Here is a 27,546-nt window from a genome sequence, read left to right as displayed (position 1 = left end):
TATTCCAACAGTTTGTGTTATAGATGTTATTATTGAACTAAAAATTATATAAAAAACAAAAAACATATGGTTTAATTGAAACAAAACAGTAGACGAAATATTTAACTTAAAACGCAAGCCCGAAATTTACTTTAACAAAATAAAGCAAAACTAATATTTTTTTAATGTTTCGATTTTTATACAGTCTTTTGTATTTCACCTTAATAGAGCTTCGGTTAAAAATTTAAACAAGTATTTCATTTTCATTAAAATAATCATTGAAAACTGTACACAAAAAAAGTCTAATTGAAAATAGTTTGAAAAAGTGTAAGTAGACAATGTGACAATAAAAACAAAAAATAATTTAAAAATTAATCCAAAATAAAAATAAAAAAAAATAACAATTTTTTGGAAAACCGAAAAAAAAATTTTAGTTTGTATTCGGACATTTTGGATTTTACAATAAATTGAAGACATCAACTTTTTTCTATTGTTACTTTAGTCAATTATATTTAATTTAGATTTAAGTAATTGACTAATTGTTAATTAATTAATTACATGCATTCAAAAATTAAAAAACCTGATCTGCAACTTGCAGAGTAATCAAATTAATGTGTAAGTAAATTAATAATTCAATTACATTATAATTGCAATTACTTTTTTAATAGCTGGAACAAATTACATATTAATTCAATTAAAAGTAATCGAATAATATAATAATAATAATTATTATTATTATTATAATATAATTAATAATAAAATAATATAAATATAATAGTAATTAGTTCTATTTTTTGCAAAATTTTCTTCAAAATTTATTTTTATCTGTTTTAAAGCTGTTTTAAATTATAATTATTATTATTATTATTATTATTATTATTATTATTATTAATTAGATTTTAGTTTTAGTTGTAATAAACAATATAATAATATAAAAAAACTAAACGACATTTCAATTAATATAGAAAAAAAAATCAATTTAAATTACTATTGGTAGTAGTACCTTTTATAATTAATTACGAACTAAATTCGATTGCAATTAAACTTTCTGTAAAGCGGCCGATATACCTACTATTGAAAATACTTTTTTTTTTGTTGTTTTAATATCACTAATAATTAATAATCATTAGTAATAGTACTCAATTATTTACGTAATTTTTAAAAATAAGTTAATTTTTTGGACATATATTTCAACTTGGAACTAAAAAATGTAATATACAAAGAAATACAAATCTATTAATGTTTTAAGTAATACAGAAAACATAATCTACAGATGTAAGAAAAAAATTATTATTATTATTATTATTATTATTATTATTATTATTATTATTATTCATTAAAAATGAAATATTATTTCATTTCATTATTACCCCAGTCTTTATTTATATTTTGTGATTTTTCAGTTCGTATACAAACTTATTTGTTACAAAAAATATACGAAGTTTAATTAAAATGTATTAAGAAAGTATAAGTAGATAAAATACTGATAAGTATTACGAAATAATTCAAATCAAAGCAATTTATTTTTTTAATTAAGTGCGTTATAGGCCACCAAGAATTCACCCGTGCATTTGATTGCCAGCCTCAAACCCAAAAATTACTCTGTCAACTGTCAAATTGCAGTCTCATGTCAAAAACATTGAAAATTTAACCATTTCTACTTCATCTTCAACCTTCAGAGTTATGGCTTTATATAAACAGTTTCAGCGATGCATTTTACACAACAAAAACCCGTAAGTTGAATTTAAAAAAATCCTATCAAACCTAACCACCCGTCTGAAGGTTATGGAGCCCCCAGAGCCCCTTCCCAAAGACTTTCGCCAACAAATCGGGCAAGAACGTCACAAATTTACCCTCAATGGACAAGCCAGTCGAGAACCTCCCAACCCCCATCTACGCCTCCCTGCAAAAGGAGCACCAAACCACGCAAGTGACCACGCTCTCGAACGGGCTCAGGGTGGCCTCCGAGAACCGCTTCGGCGAGTTCTGCACCGTGGGGGGTGAGTTTTTCCCCAACTCTTTTTTTGTGAATTTTTTTTGAAAAAAAAATTTCAGTCGTCATAGACTCAGGTTCAAGGTATGAGGTGGCGTACCCGAGCGGCATTTCCCATTTCCTCGAAAAACTGGCCTTCAATGTAACGAAAACCAACCGGAGTTTAATCGTGTCTTTAATTGTAAAGTTTTAGTCAACTTTGTATTATCCTGACAAGGACGAGATGTTCAACAAGCTGGAAAAACACGGGGGCATTTGTGACAGTCAGGCGTCGCGCGACACGATGATTTACGCGGCGTCCGCGTACACGAAGGGCTTAAACGACGTGATCCAGCTCCTGGCCGAGGCGGCCTTGCGGCCCCAGATCACCCCCGACGAGATAGATGGCGCCCGACAGGCGATCAGTTTCGAGTTAGAAACGCTAAATATGCGCCCCGAGCAGGAAACCCTACTCATGGACATGATACACGCGGTACAGTTGCAATTTTCCCAAACCTGGCCTAATTTTTCGCCCTTAGGCCGCCTACAGGGACAACACGTTGGGGCTCCCGAAGCTGTGCCCCAAGAAAAACGTCAATAGAATCGACAGGGAGCTGCTGTTCACCTACTTGAGCCAGCACTACACCCCCGAGCGCATGGTGGTGGCCGGGGTGGGGGTGGAGCACAGTAAGCTGTGCGAAGCCGTGCAGAAGCACTTTGTCGATAAAAAACCCATATGGGAGTCGGACCGCACCCTCTTCACGCCGCATAAAAATCTAGGGGTTGATGACAGCATAGCGCAGTACACGGGGGGGATAGTGCAGGTGATTAGTTGTGTTTTTGTTGTTGGTTGAAATCACGCGCTACAATTACGATAAGTCGCAACATGGTCGAATTATCAGGTTTTTTCGGGTAAACATTGATAGATGTTTATTTTTGGAGGCGTATTTATAAAAATAATTTATTCGGTACGTTGTGCAATTATTTCGCGAATTCATTGATCTTTGTTGCAAAAAACGTCCTATCTTTGGAGTGTTGGCACTGACGTAGTTTAAATAATTTGGTGGAAAAGTGATTTTGCGAATAAAGCGATTTGTATAACCGGTTTACGTAAGTAAAAGTTGTTTGTTCAGGAAATGCCTTCGTATTAAATCGTTAAATATTTCCGAATTTTCGTCTGTTCTGCTTGAAAACAGTACAAATTTATTTCTAGACCAAGCAAATGTTTTTAAAGAATAAGTTGTGTCGGAACAAATAAAAAAATTAAAACTACCTATAGCACAGCATAGTCACGTTATGCATTTTTTTATAAAAAAAAGTCCCAATTATCTGGAAGTCTAGTTTTTGGGTAATACGTTTTTGAAATTAGCGTGTTTTTGTTAAATTAAAGTCAAAAAAAATAAAACTTAAAGTCAAAATCATTAGTTTTTAAAGCTACATCAAAAAAATACAGGGTGTTCAATTTAAAAAAATATAAGTTTGTATTAGAGCTCATTTCAGAAACATCCTGTATATTTGAAAATAATTTTTGGGTGAGGCGGAAGATTCGTGTCTACAGCTTAGGAAAATAAAATTATTACTTTTCCAATATTTAGAATTAAATAATGGACTTTTTTAATTAAATCTAAAACATTCTTTTGATGAAAATTAAATTATCTTTGCATCTTTGTATAATTTCTTAAAACTTCTTGGTGTGTACGTATCATACCCTAAATTTTCGGGCATAAAATTGTGTCGCTTATAATTTTGTTTTTAAAAATTTATAACAGCTAATTTTGAGAGAAAATGTGACGTTGGCGTTTTTATAGTTTTGAAACAGCTAATATACGGTTTTTCTCCTGTGTAATAAAAATTTGACAACTGTTTGACATTTCTCAATATGAAACGTCAGATTATTTTTAACAGATTTTAAGCAATTTTAGGCCTTGTTGAGCCTAATTCGAAGAATAAAATGTTGTATTCAACTCGTTTTCGTGAGAATCGGTTAATTTATTTCACCTCGTGGATCATGAACCACTCGTGGTTTAATATTCCACTCGTGAAATAAAGCGTCCGATTTATACTTAAACTAGTTAAATAATAGTATATATACTGATACGAGTTTTATAAGACGCATTTTGTCGCACGCTCGGGTTTAGGGCACGACGAGCGCAGCGAGGAGTGCCATAATAGAGTAAGTGCGACAAAATGCCTTGTAAACGAGATATCATACAGTATTTTTTCAACTTTGCACATTTTGTACCAAAAAAATTAATTTAGAAATTTTGGGAATTTTATGGCGGTTGACAGCATTTGCGCGGAGACAGTGAAATGAAATTAATAATTTGGACCGTCATTAGCTTGTTAGTACAAATGTATTCTGAAAGTGATTAAATTGATTAAATTATGCACTTGAAACAGGTGCCGATTGACACTGACAGTTCTCTCAGATAATTGTCAAAAAACTAGGTTGGCAACATTATCCAACTAAATTACCCTTGTTTTTAGTGTATTTATTATAGCACTCCGTTGGATATTACGATACGCAAATCGCGTAATACTACCAACCTAACAGTATGCACTAAACACCCCGCTCATACGTAGATCTTAGTGATTTTAACGTTTTCAGATTATTTAAAAAAGTCTATCACTGGAAAATATATAACAGCTTCTAGGCGATCAGTGTCATCAAAAAACGTTCTCAAAAAATATCTGAAAATATGATTTCTTATCGAAATATTATCTGAAATGATACGTAGTTGCAAATTTTAATTATCATTTTGTATTGTAAGGTTATACATTTGACAGATCTAATCTTTTTTTTTGGAAACCGTTGTAGCGGGATGTACTGCCTAAATCGTGACCTAAATAAATAATAATTAGTGGTAAGTTTATTCAGCTTCAGCATTTTTTGGGACTCTTCTTTGTTTTTTTTTCTTGTGAAAGTGCCGCCTATCATCATTTTTTTTCTTACTGTTCTTGTATAAAAAATAATCTCCTTTAATTCTGATTTAAACCCATAATAACAGTTATTGCAACAATCGTCACTAAGGGTTTAAAACAGGATCAAGGACGATTAATTTTTTATACAACTCGACCTTGAGGTTTGAAATCTTTCTACTCCGGTTACAAAAACAGCAGACACTTTAACCGTTGCGATTTTCGATCGTTTGAAAATAAATAAAATTGCTATTTGTGAAAAAAAATGCCTGGGATTGCAAAAAATTGCAAAACCATGTTATAATAATCGTGTTATTTGCTTTTTACGTTACTGGAAAATTGAAATGAAACTCGTGGCTACGTCACCGTTTTTTCATACTTTATTTAACATTACAACTTTAAAAAACAAGAAAATCGTAATTTCATATCTTGAGAATTATAAACCACATCCACTTATTCATCGAACGTATCTTCAAAAACATTGACAAATAAAAAAATTGTATTTCTGTTTATGCAAGAATCGATATCTTTAATAAGAAGTCGTTTGTAGAACACTTATTTTTTTACATATTTTTTGTACAAAACATTTTGCAAGCATCGCTTGTTCTAGAAATAATAAAAAAATTTCATTAGTTAATATATTTTTTTTAATAAAATAATATTTTATTAATATAAGTATTTCTCATTAATTAATATTTATTATTTATAAAAAATTATAGAAAAAAATCTGAAAAAATTCGAAGGCATACAGAAAGAAATAAAGCAAAAAAAAATCGCAAACGCTGATTTATGTGTGATTATTAAAATGGATATAATAAATGGATATAATAATATCCATTTATTATATTATAATAAATTTATTTATTTATTTTATTAATTTATTATATTATAATATTTATTATTATATACTAAATGGATTTATAAATGGATATAATAATTAGTTATTAGTAATTTATTACATTATCTACTTAAACAAATTACTTCAGTCATCACAAATGACACTTTTTTTCAATATTAATTTTTTTAAGCCAATAAAATTATCCAAAGATCTCAATACAATGCCAATAAATCGCCGTTACATTGTGAACAGTTTATGCCGCGTGACGTCATTAGCGAGACCACTGTCAAACCGGCAGACAAAAAATATTTTTTTTTTCATTCAATTTCTTGATTTGAGTACTATTATGTTGAAAATAAATAACATTTTGAAAAATTGGAAACTTCCTCATTCTAGCTGTGTTAAACTAAAGTCTAGCGACACACTTTGAGCTAAGAAAACCCACCAGACTTTCTCCAAAAAATTCAAAAAATTATAAATGCGCTGTTGCAAAATTCTACTTTAAACTGAAGTGGAACTTAGGCGTAATATCTAGTAATTTCAAAAAATTTTCACACAGGAAGAGTGTGATATACCCCAGTTCGCCTCAGCCGGGCTCCCCGTCCTCTCCCACGTGATGGTGGGCCTCGAGGGCTGTTCGCACCAAGACCCCGACTTCATCGCCATCTGCGTCCTCAACATGATGCTAGGGGGCGGTGGGTCATTCAGCGCCGGAGGGCCCGGCAAAGGCATGTACACGCGCCTCTACACCAACGTACTGAACAGATACCACTGGATGTTCAGCGCCACCGCCTACAACCACGCCTATGCCGACAGCGGCCTTTTGTGCATTCACGCAAGTGCGCCCCCAAACCACGTCAAAGAAATGGTCGAAGTGGTCGTCAAAGAGATGGTCAACATGGCGGGGGCGGTCAATGGACAAGAACTAAGGGTATGTCCCCGAATCGCATTGTAATTTTTTCTACAACCATTTTTCCCAGAGAGCGAAAACGCAACTCCAGTCCATGCTGCTGATGAACTTGGAGTCGCGACCGGTGATTTTTGAGGACATTGGGCGGCAAGTGCTGGCGACCGGGCACCGGAAACGGCCGCAACATTTCATTACCGAAATCGGTAAGGCAAAAAATATTGTATGTGAGTCGGGGGTTCAATTTTTGGTTTTATAGAAAAAATCACTCGGGATGATATTGTGGCCGTTGCGAAAAGACTGTTAAGTTCACAGCCGTCCGTGGCGGCCCGAGGGGACCTGCGCCGAATGCCGGCCCTGGAATTCATCCAAGCTGGGCTCGTCAGCGACGGTAAAATACAAAGTGGACGGAAGTTATCATTATTTCGCTAAACATTTTCGTAAAAAATTGTCTCGTGTAAATATTTTTCGTTAATTAAGGTGGTTAAAACAATAGGCTGTTTTATTTGAATTGTTTTATTTTTAAAAATATCTAGACTTAAAGACAAAAACAATACATAAAATTGTACACGTTATTTATTAAAAACTTTCAGCTACAAACTCCGCAACGCTCCGGAAGGCCAAGATCTCATCTTTGATTTTTTTTAGTTTTGCCATGTATTTCAGATGGATCTTGGACTTCGGATTTTTGTACCGCACAGCCGAGGTAACCGCTTTATCTAAGATGTAATGCAGCCACAAAATGTTACTAAATGGCTCAAAGTGCTGCCACATGTTCCTGTAAATAAAACAACAAATCAGTAAAAATAAACACTGACAAAGTCGTCTGTCTCACCCATTGGCTTTCTGCATCAACCTGTAAATCTCAAACTGGTAGTCTCCTTTCGCATGAAACAGCTCGTCATCCAGACTCAAATCATAGAAAATAGCAACACCATCGAACTCAACTCGCGATAATGTAAAATCGATTATTGTTGCTTCAACTCCGTTGGTCTCAACCAGGATTTCTTTGCCGTTTAAACGGAAAGGCAAGACTTTGGATTTATTGACGGTGTTGATCAGCACGTTGCCCCAGTGAAGGTCCCGGTGTTCGAACTTCAACTGGGCTTCGGCAACCGCCAAGGCACATGCAATCTACAAAAAAAATAAAAGTTGACACTGTTGAATAATTTCTAAAATCCCACCTGTTGGAACACGGCGTATGCCTGCTGGGCGTTATTAAAAACGTAAGACTCTAGATCGTCCCCGCCATTTGCGAGTTCTAACACAATATATTGCTGATGTGGCGGGAACATTTGCGGGGAGTCGTTTTCGGAGCCCTTTGTCTCATCATAAAGCTCCCACAGATCTAGAAGCCGTTCAGGGTAAACTCCTTGCACGCATTTGACGTTCTGTACTTGGGAAAAACTGGTCGTGGTGTTTTTCTCATTGTTTCTCAAGTTGCTCAATTCCCTATCAACGAAAAAAATCACAAACTATTTTTTTTTTCTAATACGAATTATTACATTGCAATGACAATTTCTGATAGGATTTCCTCAAATTTCTTTTGCTTTTCGCCGTTAACGATGAGGTCGCCTTCTATGGGGATGACTTTCATGACAGAAGTACCGCCCTTTGGGTTTCGGTAGAGGAAGACCTCGCCATAGACACCTTCGCCGATTTTCTGGCAGTGTTGCAGAGCGCTGGAAAATCATTGTATTTCAGAATAATCGATAACTTGCCGTAGGCAAAATCCCCGAATAGCTCAAGGTTGGGCACGAAATCCGTATTTTTAGAACTGAACTAAGACACGAAGTTGGAAAATGTATTTATAATAATAGATACGAGGAAGTCTGTTCCACTTAAATTTCCATTTTTTTATTGTTATTAATAACTGACAATGAAAAGATAACTTTTTGCGCATTATTTTTAATAAGTTTGCAAATGCTTATCTAAAAGATAACAGAAGCCATCAATGATTGTTAACTAAAAATAGAACCAGTCTAATAGAAAATCATCTAATTTTAGAAATATCTCTATCCTCTGACCCATTATCGCTAAAACAGATGTGTAAGACTAATTTCTTCCAGTTTTTAATGTAACGACACGTGTCGATAAGCACGATTATCTGATTGTGCAATTGAAATTAACACGTTATTTTTTCTAGAAGCTAATTATTTCACTTATCAGTTATCGATCAAATATTTGTACGCTTACACTAATAAATTTAATGACCTTTAGCAACACAACTGCAAAGATAAGGAATTTAAACGTTTTCAAGGTAAAATCAAGATTCATTAACATTTGACTTGCACAAAATCCTTATCTGTTTTCCCCATTTTAAGGAAGTGATTAACTGATACTTTGTTTTGTGATTTGTGGTTAAAACTTTTATTTGCATTGCAAACAACGTCACAGAACATGTTGGTTTCATTATTTAAAATCAATTAATTATAATAATTGTTTTGAAAGTATCGAACTGCGTCAGTGGAAATCCTTTCTAACGATCGTTCCAGGAAATTTTTGCTCCAGAGTGATTTTTAATAAGAAAAATTGACACAAAAATAATAACGTTCCCGAAATTCCCGTTATAAGACCCAGAAATTACTAATCAATCGTAAAATGTTCCAAGGCCATTTAACTGTTAAACATAAATTATTTTATTGACGTACTTGAACCGTTATAACAATAAAAAATATATCACTGGTCTGAATTAAACTTGTTCGTAAATACGTGTGGAATTGCCTTAATTATTATTTTTTAGTACAAAATGAGTAGTTTATAAAAAATTATATCAATAATAAGCAAACAAGTGTGAGTGACTCACCCTGTATTACAAGTTTTACATTCTTCAAATATTTACTTTGCTGATTTTGTGACGTACAAAAACTTACCTAGAAATATTTTTCACAAAAGCGAAAAACAATATCTAATCAATAAATTTTCAAGTAGCAAAAAACCGAACTTCAAAACATGTTTTTGTATTATTGACCAGTTTCATTCTAATTATTATTCATCAAATTGTTCGTTTTTAGTTTCTTGTTAATCAAAAAAATTGTTTTCTGTAAATATTTAAACTATGGCACAACAAACAACTAATTCTGTCCGAAACATTTCTTTAATAATTGAGACAATAGTATTAGGTATTTATTATTAATTATACTATACTTACTATACTTTTTTATTATCTTTGTTCTCATTTATGTTTATTTTCAAAGTAAGTTCAGTAAGTAAAGTTTTTTGAAAATACATGATTCGGTTTAATTAATTTATTTTGCGACAAAAGATTTTTTTGTTGTAGATTTTATAAAATGACGTGCTACAACTGTTGAATAACTTTTTAGTGTTTTTCTTTTTTCTAGTTTCTGGTAGTTTAGAAATTGGAAATCGGTAAGTAATATTACTTTTTTATCTTCGTAAATTTTGGTGTCCCATCCGTTACTGCAAACAAATAATGTTGCTCTTACTCCTTACCAAGTATTTTTAATTTCCACTGTCTAATTTAATAATTAAAACCTGTGTGAATTAATTTGGTAATTAAAAAATATAGTAATTATTAATATAATTAATATATTAATTATATAATTAATATATTGATATATTATATAATATATTAATATATTAATTAAAAAAATAAAGATTTTTTTATTAGGATACGTATACAAGTTTGTAACCAATGAGAATACGTTATGACAACCACGGGACAATTTGTAACCAATAGGAATGTAACATAATAGCAATTAAAAAAAATTTAATGTAGTTTTTTGCAAATCACGCCCATACCATGAAAATTGGGGATAACATTAAAGTATCAAATTGAAGCGTGTTAGAAACTCTATCGTTTGAAATATAATTTTTTTTCTTTGGGCAACTGAAAGTATTTATTTTTTCACTGGAACTAAAACTTGAAACACCCTGTACACACGCAGATAAAAAAGAATAGTGTAATAAAGTCTCTTAATATTCAAAATATGAATTGTTTCGTTCAGACAAACAAAAAAAAACTGTTTATGTAAAGAAGTTAACATAAAATACTGCATATTCTAAAAACTACAATCTTATTTTTTATTTAATACTTATTTTAGTAATATGGATTTTGACGTTCTTTTTCCAAACAAAGAACAATATTTTGTTGGTAAAAAAGCCACAAAGTGTACACAACACATTGTTCTATAATCCTCCAAATTCCAATGTTACAGCTTGGCCCTGACTAAAACAAACACCAAACCAAAACAAAAAAGCTTCGCTCCACCGACCAATGTTTATTTTTCCTTTGCAAAGTGAAAAAAACGAAAAATCAAAAAAACAAAAATCAATATTGCGCAACATCAAGTAGGTCTCGACTTTAGTGCATCTTTTGCGTCGCAAAATCCCAGTAGGTCATAATCTAATTACGTCATTTCAAACTTTCCCAAACTGTTTTCCCTCGTGGAACTTTTACCGAACAATTTATAAAACTTACCTTGGAGCCATACATATACACAAAATGAATGATTGCGCAATTAGCAAGAATCGAAAGTTTGGGTAACATTTTAGCAATTAAAACTTGTAAATTCGCTTCGTACCTCTGTGGATAGCATTGTTCGAATGGCAAAACATCGGTTTGTCCGCATCTTCTCAAGACGACGTCCTTTGCAGTGACAATTTGTAGGTTAGGAGACAGTGACCCCCTCGAATCTAGCGAAAGACTTCGAACGCTGTCATCCAAATCGTTGATATACTTCTCTTCCTGTTGCACATAACCTGATAAAGATTCATAGGTGGTAATGCACATGCAATTGCTGGGGACTTCGAAAAGACGCAGCTTCTCCGAACGGTAATGCATCCACCGACTTCGAGACAAACACACGCGACGATTTACCAACAAAAAAACTTATTACGGCTTCACGTAACAAAAAAAATAAAAAAAATACAAAGTTTCGCACTCAAACTGCAAAATTTGACTGATTTTTAAGACAAGCACAACTGAACAGTTATTCAGGGAGTCACTCAACAAGATGACGCTCTGCTGGTGTCACGTGGACGCAATGCTAGCTCGTGATTGGTCGCAAAGAACGGGAACAAAGTTCACAGAAGTAAATTATGCTAGATGGCGAATTCATGGAAGTGCGATGATGTGGAAAGTGAGTCATGCATATGATAAAAGTGATAAGGAAAGGTTGGGAGGGCGACCGATAATTGACTTTGGATTGTTTTTATTAATTAAAAATAATATCATGATAACGGCAGAAGGAGAAAGTTCACAGATGTGGAAGTGGGCAAGAGGGGTCGCTTGGGGTGAAATGACTTTGCCCTGGCCTTTACTAAATCAAGATGTTATCACATGTTTACTTATTTCCTTATAAAAGTATCATCGCAGTCAAAAACCACGATACAATAAAATTATTGTGTGAAGTTATGCGTTAGCAAGCCATGATCATGAAACGTCAAAATGAGCAAAATTTTGAATTTCAAAGAGTGATTTAACTGCTCGTACAACAGTAATGATTATTACGTTTTTTAAATTTACTCTCAAATATTCAACTGAAAATAGCAAAATAACAATAAACTATTTCCCCTTGCCTTCTAATATCATCAATTATCAAAAAAGGCTGACGTTCTATATTAAACTGATAAAGAAATGTTTTTTATTCCTTGTTTAAAACAGAAGTAAAAGTATGTCGGGCAATAACCCAACGTTTTTTAATCGTCAGGTTTAAATCCTCTAAACAAAAAGAAATAAAGCTGTAGGAAAGAAATAAAATAAATCTGTCAAAAATCCAAACGCTGCTTCACATAGGCCTCTCAAAAAACTCTTTTCTCCTTTCTAAAAAAAGTGACCAATGAAATTAAGTTGGCAACATTGAGAAAGGCTATTTCATTAATTATCTTTGTTTCTGTGATTCACGCAAGATAGCAAGCGTTACATATTAAATAAATTTTATTAAAAAAGAAAGTCTCAAATAAAATGCATGTTTTGTGCTGCATTTAATTTTTATTTTATTACCAAAAATCATCCATATTTTGATACACAAAAAATATTTCCTTGGCTTATTTAATATAAAAATTACAAAATTTATAAAATAAATCAACGCAAATAGTAAACTTACAGACACGTAAGTATTTTACTTGAAGTGAGGAAACAATAAGACAAAAAAACATAAATAAATTTTATTTAAAAGCACCATATTTCTACCAACGTTAGAGACGAAATGTCTGGATTTTTTTAAGGCTTCTTTCAATTACCCTTTCTTCATATGTTTCATTACTTGGTTTGAAACTTTTTTTATTGTTTTGAGAAAAAAAATTATAGTAATTTTATGTTCTATTGTGACGTATTCATCTGCCTGTAGTTTTTCTCTCTATCTTGTTATCATCTTAATTTTAATAAAGGCATTTTTTAGAATTTCTTAAGAAAAAAAATTTTTTTAAGAATTTTTTGCTCAAATTATTTCAGCATCGTTGTTTTAGAATATCACTGGAAATTTTAAAATTTCGATTTGAAATTGCTTTTTTATATTTTATATTTTATTAATGTTAATATTCTTAATTAATTTTAATTAGAAAAATTCATAAAAAAAATCACATGTACAAAGAAAAATATAAAATATTAAAAAGCAAACGCTGATTTCTTTGCAACTATAAGTTTTTGAGGTACAGTGAAAAATACTTTTAGCAGACTCACTCCGTACAAGAATAAAAATAAAAAAAAATATGAAACAATTAAAAATATTTCCTATTGTAAGAAAAAAAAACTTACAAGAAAACTGTGTTTTTTTTTAACAGAATGACTACAAACTTTATTTTATTTACACTTTCAGACACAAATCTAAATCAACATCTTTGATATTTTTCTCATTAACAGAATCTACGTTTTAATTTTTGGGTTATTATGTACTTATCTGTTTAACTCTTTATTGTTGTGATATTTGCACTACAAATATTTACCAGAAGCAATGTCATTTCTACCAATACCCTCATTTGTAATAAAATGCAATAACAATGGAACAATGACCCTGAGCCTCCTTGATTTATATAAAAAAAAAACAGAATTATCGGGATAATGTACGAAATGAAAGAAATATTGACTATTTCCCACAAAAAAATTTCAAACAATTAGTATTTGAACAAAATACGTAGTTACTGTAGTTACGATTTTTTGGCCATAATTCATCCAAAATATTTTTTTATTATTTCTATCGTAAAATTCCTAAAATAAAATTTGAAATTTTCTTCAGGAAACTCTTTCTTGAATACATCTACTCACACACTTGTGCACTCGTAAAAATGTTCGCATGGTCGCAGTCAACTATGATATTAGCTGTTTCAAAACTATAAAAACGCCAACGTCGCATTTTCGTCAAAAAAAAAAATAATAGCTAATGTAATTTATACTTTTAATGAGAGACCTTTACAATTTTATCAATCTTATTTAAAAAAAAATAATTCGGGAAAAAGCGACGTTAGCGTTGCTTCTCAAAAAAAAAATATTTTAAATTATACAAAACAAAAAATTTCGGCTGGATAACTAAATTATTCGTAGAAAAATTGCTTTATGGCAAGATTTAAAACGAATTCAAAACGAAAAATTACAGATTCCTGTACACATACATACCCACACTGCTCCTAGCATAACTCTCCAAAATCGTATCTCCGTGCGATTTCTTTCCCAACGATAGAAAAATCGAACGCCTTCGCAAACATTTGGAACCTGCACAGCAAAAACAATAAAACCACCCACAATTCCTTGCCAAACTAACCAGACTGCCAAACATCCAAAACGGCCTCTGGGACAACTACAGACTCTCGCCGCATTAACGAAAGTGTCCTCCTGTACAACTTTCCCGGTTTGATTTGAATCGGTTTTGGTTTTTTTCGAACTGCTACATTTTTAGACGTTCCCGGTAGCGGGAAATCAACCAACGAAGATTCGATCACATCTGATAGTTTTGCCGACGAATTCGAGTACGAATGATCGTGCAAAACCTTCTGACAAGTTTCACTCAAAATATTAATGCTTGCTTCAGTGTTAAAACTATCGTCACTTATTACAATAGAACTTTCAGGTACTTGAATGGATGAAAAGTGACTCCGAGTGAAATCATCGAAAGCGATCAAGTTGGCCGTTAGATTGCTTTTCTTTGGTGATGCAACTTTATTTAATGAAAAATCAAATGATGTGTCAATTTTAAATTTACTGCGAGTTCTAGAAGACACGACTCTTTCGCGTTTTGTTTTGGAACTCGCTTCGCTCGTCCGTGCTTCCGGTGATAAAGAACGATTTTTCGGCGGTGTTACAATTTGCAATTTTTTCACAGGCTTTGGATGCGAGTTTTCGTGAGATTTTTCTGATATTCTTTTTGATATCCTCCTCGATTTTTTCAAACGTGTTGTACGCGGTTTTTCTCGTTCAGGTTTCAGACGAGTTGAAGAACGCGTTTTTTTCGGAGATATTGGAGCCGACTTTTCCGATACATTTGTTAGTTTCCTTTTTCTTGTTGATATTCTCCTCAAAGGAAGGGGAGAAGTTGTAGGTTGTGCATTTTTTTTTAAACTGCTACTCCTGGTGGTCCTTATCGGAGTTGAAACGTGCGGTTGTCTTTGACTCAAATCACTTAGTTCCTTATCGAGTTCCCTTACTGAACTTTTCGTCAAACTGGCGGTTCGGCTCCAGGTTGTTTGTTCCTCCTGACTGAATCCTTTAAAATCATTCCTCTTGCTTTTAGACCTTGTTATAATATCCGTTTTTTTCAAGTAGACCTTCGGTTGACAAGTGAGTTTCCAGTCAGTCTTTAGTTTGCTGCGTAAAAAAGCACCTTTTGAAGTCTCCAACTTTGGAAACTCCTTGTCCCACTTTTGTATCTCTTCGATGGATTCCTTCCACAGTTTCGACGACCCTGAGGTCGTAATGGGCGAAATGGGGTCCCCAACTATTCTCCGAACTGGGGCAGTGACACACGGTGTGCTTGAATGCACGGTGTTTCTCTCACGAAAAGTGTCCGAAAAAATCCGCAAATTGTTATGAGACACTTCATTTTCCCTTATTTGTGGCAGTTTGATGTAACTCAAGGACGGATAATCCTTCTTGTTATTTTCCTTCTCAATGGATAAACTACTAGTGACTGGTGTGGAGTTTCTCTTAGGGAGTGGGGGCTCTGGGAGCTCTGCCACAACAACTTTGGGGCGTTTTCGTCGCCTTATTACAGGCGAATGAACCGAAAGCTTCACATGAGTAGAAGCCTCACTTTCTGATGACTGGATTTTGACAAAACTTGCGACCGTTTTCACTTCATTGTAAACTTTCCCTTTCAAAAGTTTATCAAACGTGTCATTCGGCGAAACATGCAGTGACTCTTCAGTTATGTATTCCTGGACACGTGGGGGCAAATCCCTCAGTTCCAGAGTGGCTTTTTTCTTTCGACTTTTGAGTCGTTTTGTCAGGTTTTCGGCAAGTAGGGCATTAAAAACCTTCGCGGATTCCGAATGTTGGCTGCGTCTTCGTTTTGGGTACGTTTTTGTGGGTTTGTGAGACGGCATTTTTTCATTATTCTACTAAAATCACAAACAATTCACATTTGACAACAACCATCGCCACTACCAACTGTGGCCTTTAAAAATTAAATCTACGCCGAAACATTACCCCTAAATTCAACATTTAGCAACATTGACGAAATTATAACTTGTTTTAAATTAACCAAGTGTAAATAAATTGATTTAAACAAATAACACAAACAATTGGCCTGTCAAAAGTCAAAAGTACAGTGGACCAACTGTCAAAGTGGCAAATCAAGCCAACTATGCAGAAGTTCTGCCTGATTTTTTAAAAAAGTCAACCACAATTAGTGTAGGATTTTTTAATTAATTAGTGTATTTGGAGTGTAACTCGTTTAGTGTTATCAAATGTTATAAATTGTGGCCACCTTTTTGTATTTGGCGAATTTTATGGCATATTCTATTATTAAGTATTTCGCTAGATCGCGCGGTAGCTACTTTAGTGCACAAGTTGTCAAATTTTTAACCTCACTTATTCTCTCTTATTCTATGGTAGAAAACGAAAAATTATAGTATAGTGCACCCATTAATTAATTTATGGCCAATTTAAATAATTAACAATTAGGCAATTGGCGCATAAATTAAAAAAATGTTTATGATAAGGCATTTTGACAGGTGACAGGTGCCAAGTGTCACAACAAACAAAAAGGTTATAATTTGATAAGAAATGCCCCCGAGGTTGGGAGATCCCCACATTTCGGTGATAAAAAGCGCACTTGCAAATTTTCGTGTCGTTTGGGATTCGTTTCTCATCTGGTCATAAAAATGTGAGTGGGCTTCAACTTACCTAAAGTTGCGTTAACAAACGGGAGTTTTAGGCGATATGGAGGGCAACCAGATGTGTATTCTTGCAGCACAACTTCGTGGCTCAGCCAATAACAAGTCCAACATCCTAACATTGTCCACACGAACACTAGATACGATTTTGTCGTCATTTGAGCTCCTTGAAGAACAGTCAACTTCGTTCCATGTCAAGCAGCCCCACAACTTCAAGGCTGAACTCCTCCGAGACTTGCAATACCTCTCCAACTACATACAAGAAACCAAAACCTTGAAACTATACATCGACAGCTATGATGACACCCCCGAAATCGACATCACAAAATTCCGGAAACTCATCTCTTTAGAATTGTCCAAAGTGGACGTTAACACTGTTAAAGGCCTCCAGTTGTTACGCTCGCAATTACAAAAATTAAGTTGCCACAAGACTCAAAATAATTTAAGCGATATTTTGATAAATTGTGGGGGCGATAAGAGCCGGGCTTTGTGCTGGAACGAACTGAAGGAAGCCGCCTGCACTGGTAATAACATAGTGGAGCTAGACTTAAGTCTTGAGTGTGCCCCCTGGCTCCACACGCTCGATTTGAGCCACAACGAGATCACGAATTTTGAAGCTTTGAGCTGTCTTGTCAATTTAAAGTACCTGAATTTGTCTTACAACAGGCTGGAGGGCGTCTCGGTGCTCAGAGGACAGGTTTGCAACCGCTTACAGGTAAATGCAGCCCCAAGACGGGCGCTAAAATTTGCCACTTGACAGGCAGCGCCGCCAAGCCGATTTTTTCGCTAAATTAATAGGCTGTAGAAAATTATTTTCGCACATAAGTCAAAAAATACTCCAAAAGCCAAAATTTTGGTGAAGAAACGGCCATTTTCGTTTGTTTTTGTCTCTAGAATAGTATATTACACGAGTTTTACAAGACGTTCTGTTGGGGCACGAATGGTTTTGAAGCACGACGAAGGAGTGTGTGAAGGAGTGTGAATTTAGACAAAAACATGCCTAAAGTTTTAATAATTGGGTCGGTTAAATTAATAATAATAGTTTCATAATAATAATAATAATAATAGAAATAATAATAGTTTATTATTGCTGATACTATAATAATTGAACCCATTAAGCAAAAATGAACATAAAGTTTTGTTGTTTTTTAATTGCCGAGTTTAAGTTCTGTTTTTTTTTTTTAATAATTTTGCATAAAAAATCTATGTGTAAGCTTTACTTTTTTTAAATAGATTTCATCCTGGAACTGCAGTAGCACTAAGCTTTTATATTTTTTATTTGTAAAGCTTTAGTTTCCATTTTTTCTTTTTCGTTTACTATCTTTTTTTCTTTTCTTTTTTTCTATTATTAATACCCCAGAATAATAATGATAATACATTATATTAATACATTATTTTATCTGTTTATTATTGTCATATGTTCAAAATTGTTATGTATAATAATAATAATTAATCTTAAACCTCTACAAAGCAGTTATTTTAAACAGATGGGTAGGTAAACTTCAAATTAAAAAATTTTCGAACGGAAAAAATCGCTTTTCTTGCTCAAATGTTTCAGCCACTGATTTCCTAAAATAACTGAAAATTATTATATTGTTAAATTAGTTAAAAATTAATATTTTGCAATAAATACCAAAATCCTAAAACGAATTTTTAAGTTTACTGATAAACACCATAAATCACCCAAAAAAAAAATAATAAAAAAAGCTCAACGCATCGGCCTATAAAATATTCTTGTGAATTATCCTGTAAAAATCCAGATCTATTACTTGAAAAATAACTGAGTAAAGTTGCTTTTAAGATCGACATTTATGCATATTGTTTCTTTTTTTTTGAGGGATTTAATTTTTTTTAATTAAATATGGCAACGTATCGGCCTGTAGAATTAAAAAACCTTTAATTTGATGCATAATACTTGAAATTCCATTGAGTATTAAGAGAATGAACTTGAATAAACAATTTTCATCAAGAGACAAAATAAATATGATTCTAATTTTTCTAACTAAATCGCTAGTTAACTAAAAACGTTCAATTTTTTTGAAGTCCAATTTTTCAAAATTTGGAATCTAGTGCGTATTGGAATATGTATTGTTGAATGCATTTTACAGACGCAAACCTCGTAAAATTACGTAAAACACCTTGTATATCCCATTTATTTCTTAGTAGAATTTTGCAACAGCACATTTGAATTTTTTGAAGTAAAATAAAGCGCAAATTGAGACTTTCTGGGCCCGTCCCACACTTTTTTTTACTTGCATTTTTGGAAAATTAATAAAAAATTAGGTTACCCATATTTTTTTATTTTAATAGATTTTCAATATTAAGGCCAAAAAAAGCAATTTTTGATCGCGTGACGTAGTAGGCCGAGCTACTGCCATTTCAAAGCGCGCATACGCATTCATTGCAAACGCCTACCACTATTTCGAGTATTTTGACCTTTCTCAACGATAGAATGATTATAGAAGGCTTGGGCGCTGGTTTTAATGATTTGTATAAGCTGATTTAGGTTATTTTTTTTATTGTCATCACATAATTGCTTACACACACTATTAAAAAAAAACACTAAACGTTATATGAACCTGAACACAATCTAACATTTGATCTGCGCTTGTTTTTGCGCATGCGCTACTCGTTATTTTGTTACGTCAGGTTAGTGAACCAATCAAAAAGCTAGTTGGCAGTTCTCGGCCTGTGACGTCAGGATGACTTAAAATTAATTTTTTAGGCATTCTTGGGCATAGATCTCGTAGAAATAGTGCTGTTTTTCTCTCATTAGTTACAAAATTAACAAAATCTACAATTTGCGGGACGAGCCCACTAGATCCCCGCGACAAATTAAAAAAAATGCAAGAATTGAAATGGGATATAACGCAATTTTTGATTAATATCAAAGAATTTCACTTACAGAATTTGATCCTAAAAAACAACTTTATCGAAGACATCGCCGGTTTGCGCGCCCTAACAAACCTCTGGGTGCTCGACTTGAGCAACAATTGCCTAGTGGACCACAAATCGCTCATCGCCCTATCTCACTTGGCCGCCCTCCAGTGGCTCAACTTGCAAAGCAACCCCTTGAGCTTCCACCCCAATCACCGCAACCGCACTGCCAGCTACCTCCACGTCAACACTGCAACCACCCACTTTGTGCTAAACAGCGCCGTTTTGAGCAAAAACGAGAAGAAATTGGTCGGCTCCTACTACCCTCTCCAGATGAGAACTAACAGTTTTTCCACCGATTCTCTGAGTCTTACGACGGAGAAAGCCAGGAGGGTGCGGCACGTGGTCATTGAGGAGGAGAACACAGTGAGGGAGAGCAGCATCCCCTCACTGCCGCCCACCCCAAAGCAATATTTGGAAACAAAGAAACAAATCGAAGATTTGCACGAAAAATTCGGCGAGTCGTGGCTGAACTCACAGTCGGGGCTGTTGGACGTGCTGGGGCTGGAGAGTTTCTCGCTCCCGTTGAGCACAAGTCCGTACGAGGCCGACTTTACGATCTATTCCGGCGATTTTACCCAAGAACAAGAAATAGCAAAAGGCACTGTTGTGGAGCCCCCTGACCAGATTAACGAAGAATACGAGAAGAAAATCGAAGCAATCCCGGACGAGCCCGACATTGAAGGGGAAGAAAGCATTTACTTGGCCACTGTTCGAACAGAAACTGAGCCCATTTTCATAGTAATCGGGCAAACGCACCTAAGTGAGAGGGAGTGCTCCACTGGGAACGAACGCGAAAAGTGGCACCTGGACAGCATCACCAACTGCGAGATCCTGGACGAGGGGCTCACAACAGTTCAAATCGACTTCGAAACGATGAGGAAAAGCCGCAAGCAACGAATCTACGTCTTCGAGGACGAAATCGAAGCCTTTGTCGCGTGCATCAAAAACAAAATCAACACGCGACAGCCGAAGAAAGAGGACGATGTCAAGTATCAGTGCATGAAGTGTTCGACTGTGTTCGGGAGAGTGAAAAACGAGTCGATTTTGGGGGAAGCCGCGGTCAAGTGCCCAAGCTGTGATAGTACTTTGGTGGTGGAGGAGGTCTAATTGACTGATTCAACAATTTATCCTTCAGTTTATTGTTTTATACAATATTAAATAAATAAACAGGATCAGCGGTTTTATTTTAACATCCTGTCGCTCCATCTGTACAGTCAACAATAAATAAATAAACAAATAACCCATAACCTTTTTTCCTGATTAACTTGTTACTTGTTTTCATCGTTAAAATCGGTGTTAAAATCCGTGATGATGAACCAGCTGGGCACTTGCCACAGCTGCGCCACCTTCGCTTCCATATTCCTTTCGTGTTCCTTCAAACTACTCAAATCATTTTTCAGTTTACAGTGCCTCTGTCTCAGCGCATTTAACTGTTGGCAGAACGCACTTTGTGCCATTATTGTCTCTTGGAGTTTCCTTTGCAACGATTTGATTTCTCTCTCCCGCCCTACAATTTCAAATTAATCATAATAACACAAATCTGGGGGAAACGTACTAGCAACAGCCGCGACTAAATTAACCACGGCATCAGATACCGAGCTTGACTTGTCTTCATGTTTTGATATGTTAGGCATTGCGTCGAGACTAGATTCGTCCAAAGACGTGCTAAAAATGCCGCTATCGGACGCCGAAAGGTCCAATTCGCGCTTGATGTCGCCGGCCACTGATTGCGTGTGTTGGCGGCCCTGTAAATGCTCGCGCTTGTTGTGCAAGTTGTGGAACCACTGGTCGCATGTGCGGCAGTACAACTCCTCGTTATCTTCCTCCTAATACAAAAAGTTATAGTTATTAATCAAACACAAACTTTAAAGTTCGAGTCGTTATGCAACGAGCGTATGCGAGTTGCGTATCAAGACACCTAAGAACTTTGAGTGTTATTCAATTTTTTTTCTTGGAACATTTTAATTCCAAACACGTTGTTATATGAAGCGTGTTTTAAGATATTTAAAACACGTTGATATGGGAAACGTGTTTTAAAATAGTGTTTATAATCTAGGATTCAGAAAAGAAGGCTTGAAATGTTACCAACAAAAAACTATGTTAAAGTCTTCAAACTTAAAAAGAACATAATTTTTTGACTCTAGTTGGCGAAAATGTCAGCTCTTCCAACATTAAACAAATATCTGTTGACAAAAACTAACAATTATATTAATGATGTGCAAAACAATTAAAAAACGTATATTCGACAATAAATTAAATTCGACTTTATAGGAAATAAACAAATTAAAAAATAAATAAAAAAAAAGTTGGTTGAAAAAAATTGAGTCATTTTTGTGCCTAATTGAACGTCTTTTATCACCATACGAGAATTTGTCCGACACTTTTGAATCACCCTGTATACGAAGACGAGTTGAATACAACATTTTATTTTTCGAATTAATTCAACGAGATTTAATATTGTTTTAAATCTGTTAAAAATTAAAAAAATTGACAATATCGAAAAATAAATATATTTTTAATACCTTTTAATTTAAAACACGTTGCTGTATGAAGCGTGTTTTAAGATATTTAAAAGACGTTGCTTTGGGAAACGTTATTTAAAATAGTGTTTATAATCTAGGATTCAGAAAATAAGGCTTGAAATGTTACCAACAAAAAAACTAAGTTAAAATCTTCAAACTTAAAAAAACATAATTTTTGACTCTAGTTAGCGGAAATGATAGCATTTGCAACATTAAACAAATATCTGTTGACAAAAACTAACAATTAATATCTAATGATGCGCAAAATAATTAAAAAACTTGTATATTCGACAATAAATTAAATTCGACTTTATAGGAAATAAACATATTAAAAAATAAATTTAAAAAAAGTTGCTTGAAAAAAAAAGAGTCATTTTTGTGCTTAATTGAACGTCTTTTATCACCATACAAGAATTTGTCCGACACTTTTGAATCACCCTGTATACGAAGACGAGTTGAATACAACATTTTATTTTTCGAATTAATTCAACGAGATTTAATATTGTTTTAAATCTGTTAAAAATTAAAAAAAATGACAATATCGAAAAATAAATATATTCTTAATACGTTTTAATTTAAAACACGTTGCTATATGAAGCGTGTTTTAAGATATTTATAAGACGTTGCTATGGGAAACGTGTTTTAAAATAGTGTTTATAATTTAGGATACAGAAAAGAAGGCTTGAAATGTTACCAACCAAAAAACTATGTTAAAGTCTTCAAACTTAAAAAGAACATAATTTTTTGACCCTAGTTGGCGGAAATGACAGCTCTTGCAACATTAAACAAATATCTGTTGACAAAAATTAACAATTAATATATAATGATGTGCAAAACCATTAAAAAACTTGTATATTCGACAATAAATTAAATTCGACTTTATAGGAAATAAACAAATTAAAAAATAAATAAAAAAAAAGTTGCTTGAAAAAAATTGACTTTATTTTTGTGCTTAATTGAACGTCTTTTATCACCATACGAGAATTTGTCCGACACTTTTGAATCACCCTGTATACGAGACGAGTTGAATACAACATTTTATTTTTCGAATTCATTCAACGAGGTTTAAGATTGTTTTAAATCTGTTAAGAATTTAAAAAAATCGACAATATTAATAAAATTAATTAACTTTGAAATAGAAAAAAAATTCGCCCATATTTTGGCATTTTGGATTAGTTCCTGCAACTTACGTCGATTTCATCGGTGGCGTCCATGTCGCTCTCTGACAGCACGTTATTCTGCAGCCGATTCCGCCGTTTTTTGGCCAAATACGCGCGATATGCGTCTGATTGTCGATACTGTTTAAGTTCTTCCCTGTAGCGCCTTTTGTCCTCCTCTGCTTTGGCCAAATACGGCCGTTTCTCCTCCAAACTCAAATTCGACCATTTGTTCCCGATAACTTTGGTAATTTCATGAAACGCCAGTTTGCTGTCCTTAAACAGCTTCCGCTGGTCATTGAGATAGAGATTGTATCCGGTGGCGGGTGCTTTCGGCGGCAAATTTTTCAGTTCCGGCTTCCGTTTCCGGCCTTTGGGCCATCCCCCGCGTCTCTTTGGGGGTTTGTGGACGTCAATGGTGGTAATAGGAGGGTTGGGGACAACTTCACTGCCAACTGTTAATGAATAAAAGAAAGTTGGTTTTTGAAAAAAATTCGAATTTCTACAACAGTATAAGACCATTTTTGGGAAAATAAATAATAATACTATTTTACAACATTTTTTAGCAATAGATAGAATAATAGAAAATAATAGATATTTTTCAAAATCGTGGCTAACGTGTTCATTTGTGTGGGAGGTTCGCATCCCCGTCCTGGCGAAAAAAGATTTTTGTTTTTTTTTCATAAAATTTAATAACAAAACCTAAATTGAAATAGAAGAATAACGTAGTAGACCAAAGTTAATTTACCTCTTTGTTTTGTCAATAATATTAAAACTTACGCTAATTACTCAGAAAATTTTAAGCAAAAAATTTTAAATTTTTAATTCTTGTGAAAAATTGATAAATTATGTAAAATGAGCCGTAGAACTCAATCGAACAAACCGCATTGCTCTACGACTTTTAGTTTTTTTTTTATGAATTTTTTTAGTGAAAAATTTTGATCGCCTCTGTAGCCAGAACCGTTGCCCGGAACGGCTCCGGGTTTAGCCGAAAAAATAAATAAAATTAAGCGCTATCAGATGGTTTTTTGTTCGTTGCTCTAAGTCTTACAGTTTCCGAGAAAAACGCAAAAAAAGGTTTCCATTTTCACTTTTTTTCAATTTTCAACCACCAATTACGGCCAAACTATTAGAGTTATCGAGAAACGGAAAAATGGAGGACAACCGGAATAAAAAACTCTACAAAATGGCATAGGACTCAAGGCGATATCTCGCAAAAAAATTTCAACTTTCAAACGCCGATTACTGCCAAACTAAAAGAGCTAGGAGAAAACGCTTTTTTCCATCGGAAAGAGCACATCAAAATCTATAAGATAGAATAGGTTTCATTTGATTTTGAGACACTTTTAAAATTGACCGATTGTTAACTTGTTAACTTTTTTTAATTTTTTTTATTTTCTCATTTACGGCTAAACTATTCTAAAAAGTGGAACTATTTTGATTTATATCTATGCAAAATGATCCGGGGAATTGATTGGCATCGAGAAAATTACCAAATTCCTAATACTTTTTTAATTATAAATTTTTTAAAATTTCACCAATTTTTGCATTTATCAGCAATTTGCTCAAAAACTATAAGTCGGAGAAGAATAATCTTTTTTGAAAAAAATAGATAATCTAAAGAGCTTTCCAACGATAATACACTTCATGGGGTTATCTCTGATAGTTCCGGAGCTATTGCTCGACAAATGTTCCGGGTACCCAAAATTGACAAAAATTGCGACGAAAATTGAAAAAATCAAACATCAAAAAATAGAATATATGGACTTTTTGTGGACTTTTAACAACTCTAGAGGGATGTAAAGACATATAAAAGTCCATAAAAGTATACTAGAACGAGTTTAAAAAAAATTTTTTTTTACCTTTTTGAAGGTAAGTGTATTTACTCAGGAAATTTTAAGCAAAAAATTTAAAATTTTTAATTCTTGTGAAAAATTGATATAATATGTAAAATGAGCCGTAGAATTCAATGGAACAAACCGCAATGCCCTACGACTTTTAGTTTTTTTTTTATGAATTGTTTTAGTGAAAAATTTTGATCGCCTCTGTAGCCAGAACCGTTGCCTGGAGCGGCTCCGGGTTTAGTCGAAAAAATAGATAAAATTAAGCGCTATCAGATGGTTTTTTGTTCGTTGCTCTAAATCTTACAGTTTCCGAGAAAACCGCACAAAAAGGTTTCCATTTTCACTTTTTTTCAATTTTCAACCGCCAATTACGGCCAAACTATTAGAGTTATCGAAAAACGGAAAAATCGAGGTCAACCGGAATAAAAAGCTCTACAAAATGGCATAAGACTCAAGGCGATATCTCGCAAAAAAATTTCAATTTTCAAATGCCGATTACGGCCAAACTAAAAGAGCTAGGAGAAAACGCTTTTTTCCATCGGAAAGAGCACATCAAAATCTATAAGATAAAATCGGTTTTATTTGATTTTGAGACACTTTAAAAATTGACCGATTTCTAAGGGGGGGTGTTAACTTTATTTTAATTTTTTTTATTTTCTCATTTACGGCTAAACTATTCTAAAAAGTGGAACTATTTTGATTTATATTTATGCAAAATGATCCGGGGAATCGATTGGCATCGAGAAAATTACCAAATTCCGAATAGTTTTGTAGTTATGAATTTTTTAAAATTTCAACAATTTTTGCATTTATCAGCAATTTGCTCAAAAACTATAAGTCGGAGAACAATAATCTTTTTTGAAAAAAATAGATAATCTAAAGAGCTTTCCAACGATAATACACTTCATGGGGTTATCTCTAATAGTTCCGGAGCTATTGCTCGAGAAATGTTCCGGGTACCGAAAATCGACGAAAATTGAAAAAATCAAACGTCAAAAAATCGAACATATAGACTTTTTGTGGACTTTTAACAACTTTTGTGGGTTGTTAGGACATGTAGAAGTCCATAAAAATGTACTGGAGTGAGTTTAAAAAAAAATTAAGCGCTATCAGATGGTTTTTTGTTCGTTGCTCTAAGTCTTACAGTTTCCGAGAAAAACGCAAAAAAGTATATTTATTACCTGTCTTAGGCTCTTGTTTGAAGTCTGGAGGTAGAGACTTAACTGGGAGGAAAGTGACGATTTTGGTGTCTTTTGTAACACTTGTGGTTGTAAGTTCAGAGTTTGATAGTGAGGTAAAAGTGATGTAACTGGAGGAGGTGCTGGGCGTTGAAGTGAAGCTCACGTCACTACATTCACTCGAAAACCCATCACTGTCCAGATTTATGGACGATTTGACACAAACTTTGTCCTTGGTTCCAACATTTTGTTGCGAAATTAACTCATTTGCCACCTTTTTCAAATCCTCAACTGATAAATTCAGACCGGAGGAGATCGCGTCATTTAACGACATACAAACCAGGCTAAAAACCACACAAAATTGTAAAAAACCACACGGTGTTATCAGCATTTAGTTACCCTTTGCCAGTCTCAACAAGAATTCCATTCTGCAACAGACTGGAAGCCTCATCTATGGTCTCATACCCCAAGATATTCTCGTCCATATTTGGCGTCTTCAGTTAATCAACTACAGGAGTTAATGAACAGAGGAACGAAAAATGAGGAAATAATTTCATACTGTCTTCAATGGCCCGCCTTACCATCTTTTTCTTGCTGATTGTCAACTCGAGCATGTGCAACAGTCAAAGTGCGATAAATTACACTTGTGGGCGATTTTTTACGGTTTTTTCGATTCGTACCGATTGGTTATTTTATTTCGTCGGTGAATCGGTGGTTTTAGGGACTCTTGAACCCTTAAATACCGAAAAATCGGCGTTAAAACGTCCCTATAAACCACAACAACATGCGGACACGTGCTGCCATTGTTGGCAGATTGGCGAACCAAACGAGAATGGCGCCGCATTTCAAAAAATCAATTTGTCATAAAACTAAAAAAAACTGTGTTAATGTGCAAATTGTTATTGATTTATTTCCAGATAAATTTTCTGTGAAATGACGAAAGTTTTGTACTAAGAGACCACAGTTTTCTAGTGGTTTTTTTGATTCTTTGCAGAAGAATTCT

General features: G+C 33.8%; 4 protein-coding genes across 6 annotated transcripts; 2 read left to right on the top strand and 2 right to left on the bottom strand.

Annotated features, from left to right (window-relative positions):
- Positions 1-1,545: 1,545 nt before the first annotated feature.
- Positions 1,546-7,449, top strand: LOC659699 (uncharacterized protein). The gene is made up of 8 exons (XM_965978.5): positions 1,546-1,712; positions 1,762-1,979; positions 2,035-2,114; positions 2,166-2,444; positions 2,491-2,775; positions 6,268-6,639; positions 6,689-6,821; positions 6,875-7,449. Exons 1-8 carry the CDS (start codon positions 1,663-1,665, stop codon positions 7,045-7,047), a joined length of 1,590 nt encoding a protein of 529 aa, XP_971071.1. The 5' UTR covers positions 1,546-1,662; the 3' UTR covers positions 7,048-7,449.
- LOC659764 (uncharacterized) lies at positions 7,116-16,243 on the bottom strand. Its single transcript, XM_064358126.1, has 8 exons — positions 16,214-16,243; positions 14,334-16,122; positions 14,189-14,284; positions 11,160-11,337; positions 8,121-8,297; positions 7,800-8,067; positions 7,451-7,749; positions 7,116-7,393 (listed from the first exon to the last, which is right to left on the bottom strand). The coding sequence occupies exons 1-8, from the start codon at positions 16,226-16,228 to the stop codon at positions 7,195-7,197; spliced, it is 3,021 nt and encodes a 1,006-aa protein (XP_064214196.1). The 5' UTR covers positions 16,229-16,243; the 3' UTR covers positions 7,116-7,194.
- A 292-nt stretch (positions 16,244-16,535) lies between these two features.
- On the top strand, positions 16,536-21,014 carry LOC659837 (uncharacterized protein). Its single transcript, XM_966105.5, has 3 exons — positions 16,536-16,892; positions 16,944-17,617; positions 19,810-21,014. Exons 2-3 carry the CDS (start codon positions 16,949-16,951, stop codon positions 20,947-20,949), a joined length of 1,809 nt encoding a protein of 602 aa, XP_971198.2. The 5' UTR covers positions 16,536-16,892; positions 16,944-16,948; the 3' UTR covers positions 20,950-21,014.
- Positions 20,958-27,374, bottom strand: LOC659902 (uncharacterized). 3 transcript variants are annotated; one of them, XM_008200471.3, is made up of 6 exons: positions 27,103-27,374; positions 26,943-27,051; positions 26,547-26,887; positions 23,555-23,976; positions 21,398-21,668; positions 20,958-21,349 (listed from the first exon to the last, which is right to left on the bottom strand). In XM_008200471.3, the coding sequence occupies exons 2-6, from the start codon at positions 27,026-27,028 to the stop codon at positions 21,111-21,113; spliced, it is 1,359 nt and encodes a 452-aa protein (XP_008198693.1). In that variant the 5' UTR covers positions 27,029-27,051; positions 27,103-27,374; the 3' UTR covers positions 20,958-21,110. The 3 variants fall into 3 exon arrangements, with proteins under 3 accessions (XP_008198693.1, XP_008198692.1, XP_015839468.1); XM_008200470.3 differs by having other exon boundaries at positions 27,125-27,374; XM_015983982.2 differs by having other exon boundaries at positions 26,943-27,374.
- Positions 27,375-27,546: the final 172 nt, after the last annotated feature.

Source organism: Tribolium castaneum, chromosome 7, assembly GCF_031307605.1.
Source record: "Tribolium castaneum strain GA2 chromosome 7, icTriCast1.1, whole genome shotgun sequence".
NCBI lineage: Eukaryota > Metazoa > Arthropoda > Insecta > Coleoptera > Tenebrionidae > Tribolium > Tribolium castaneum.
This window is presented reverse-complemented; position numbering and strand designations above follow the sequence as displayed.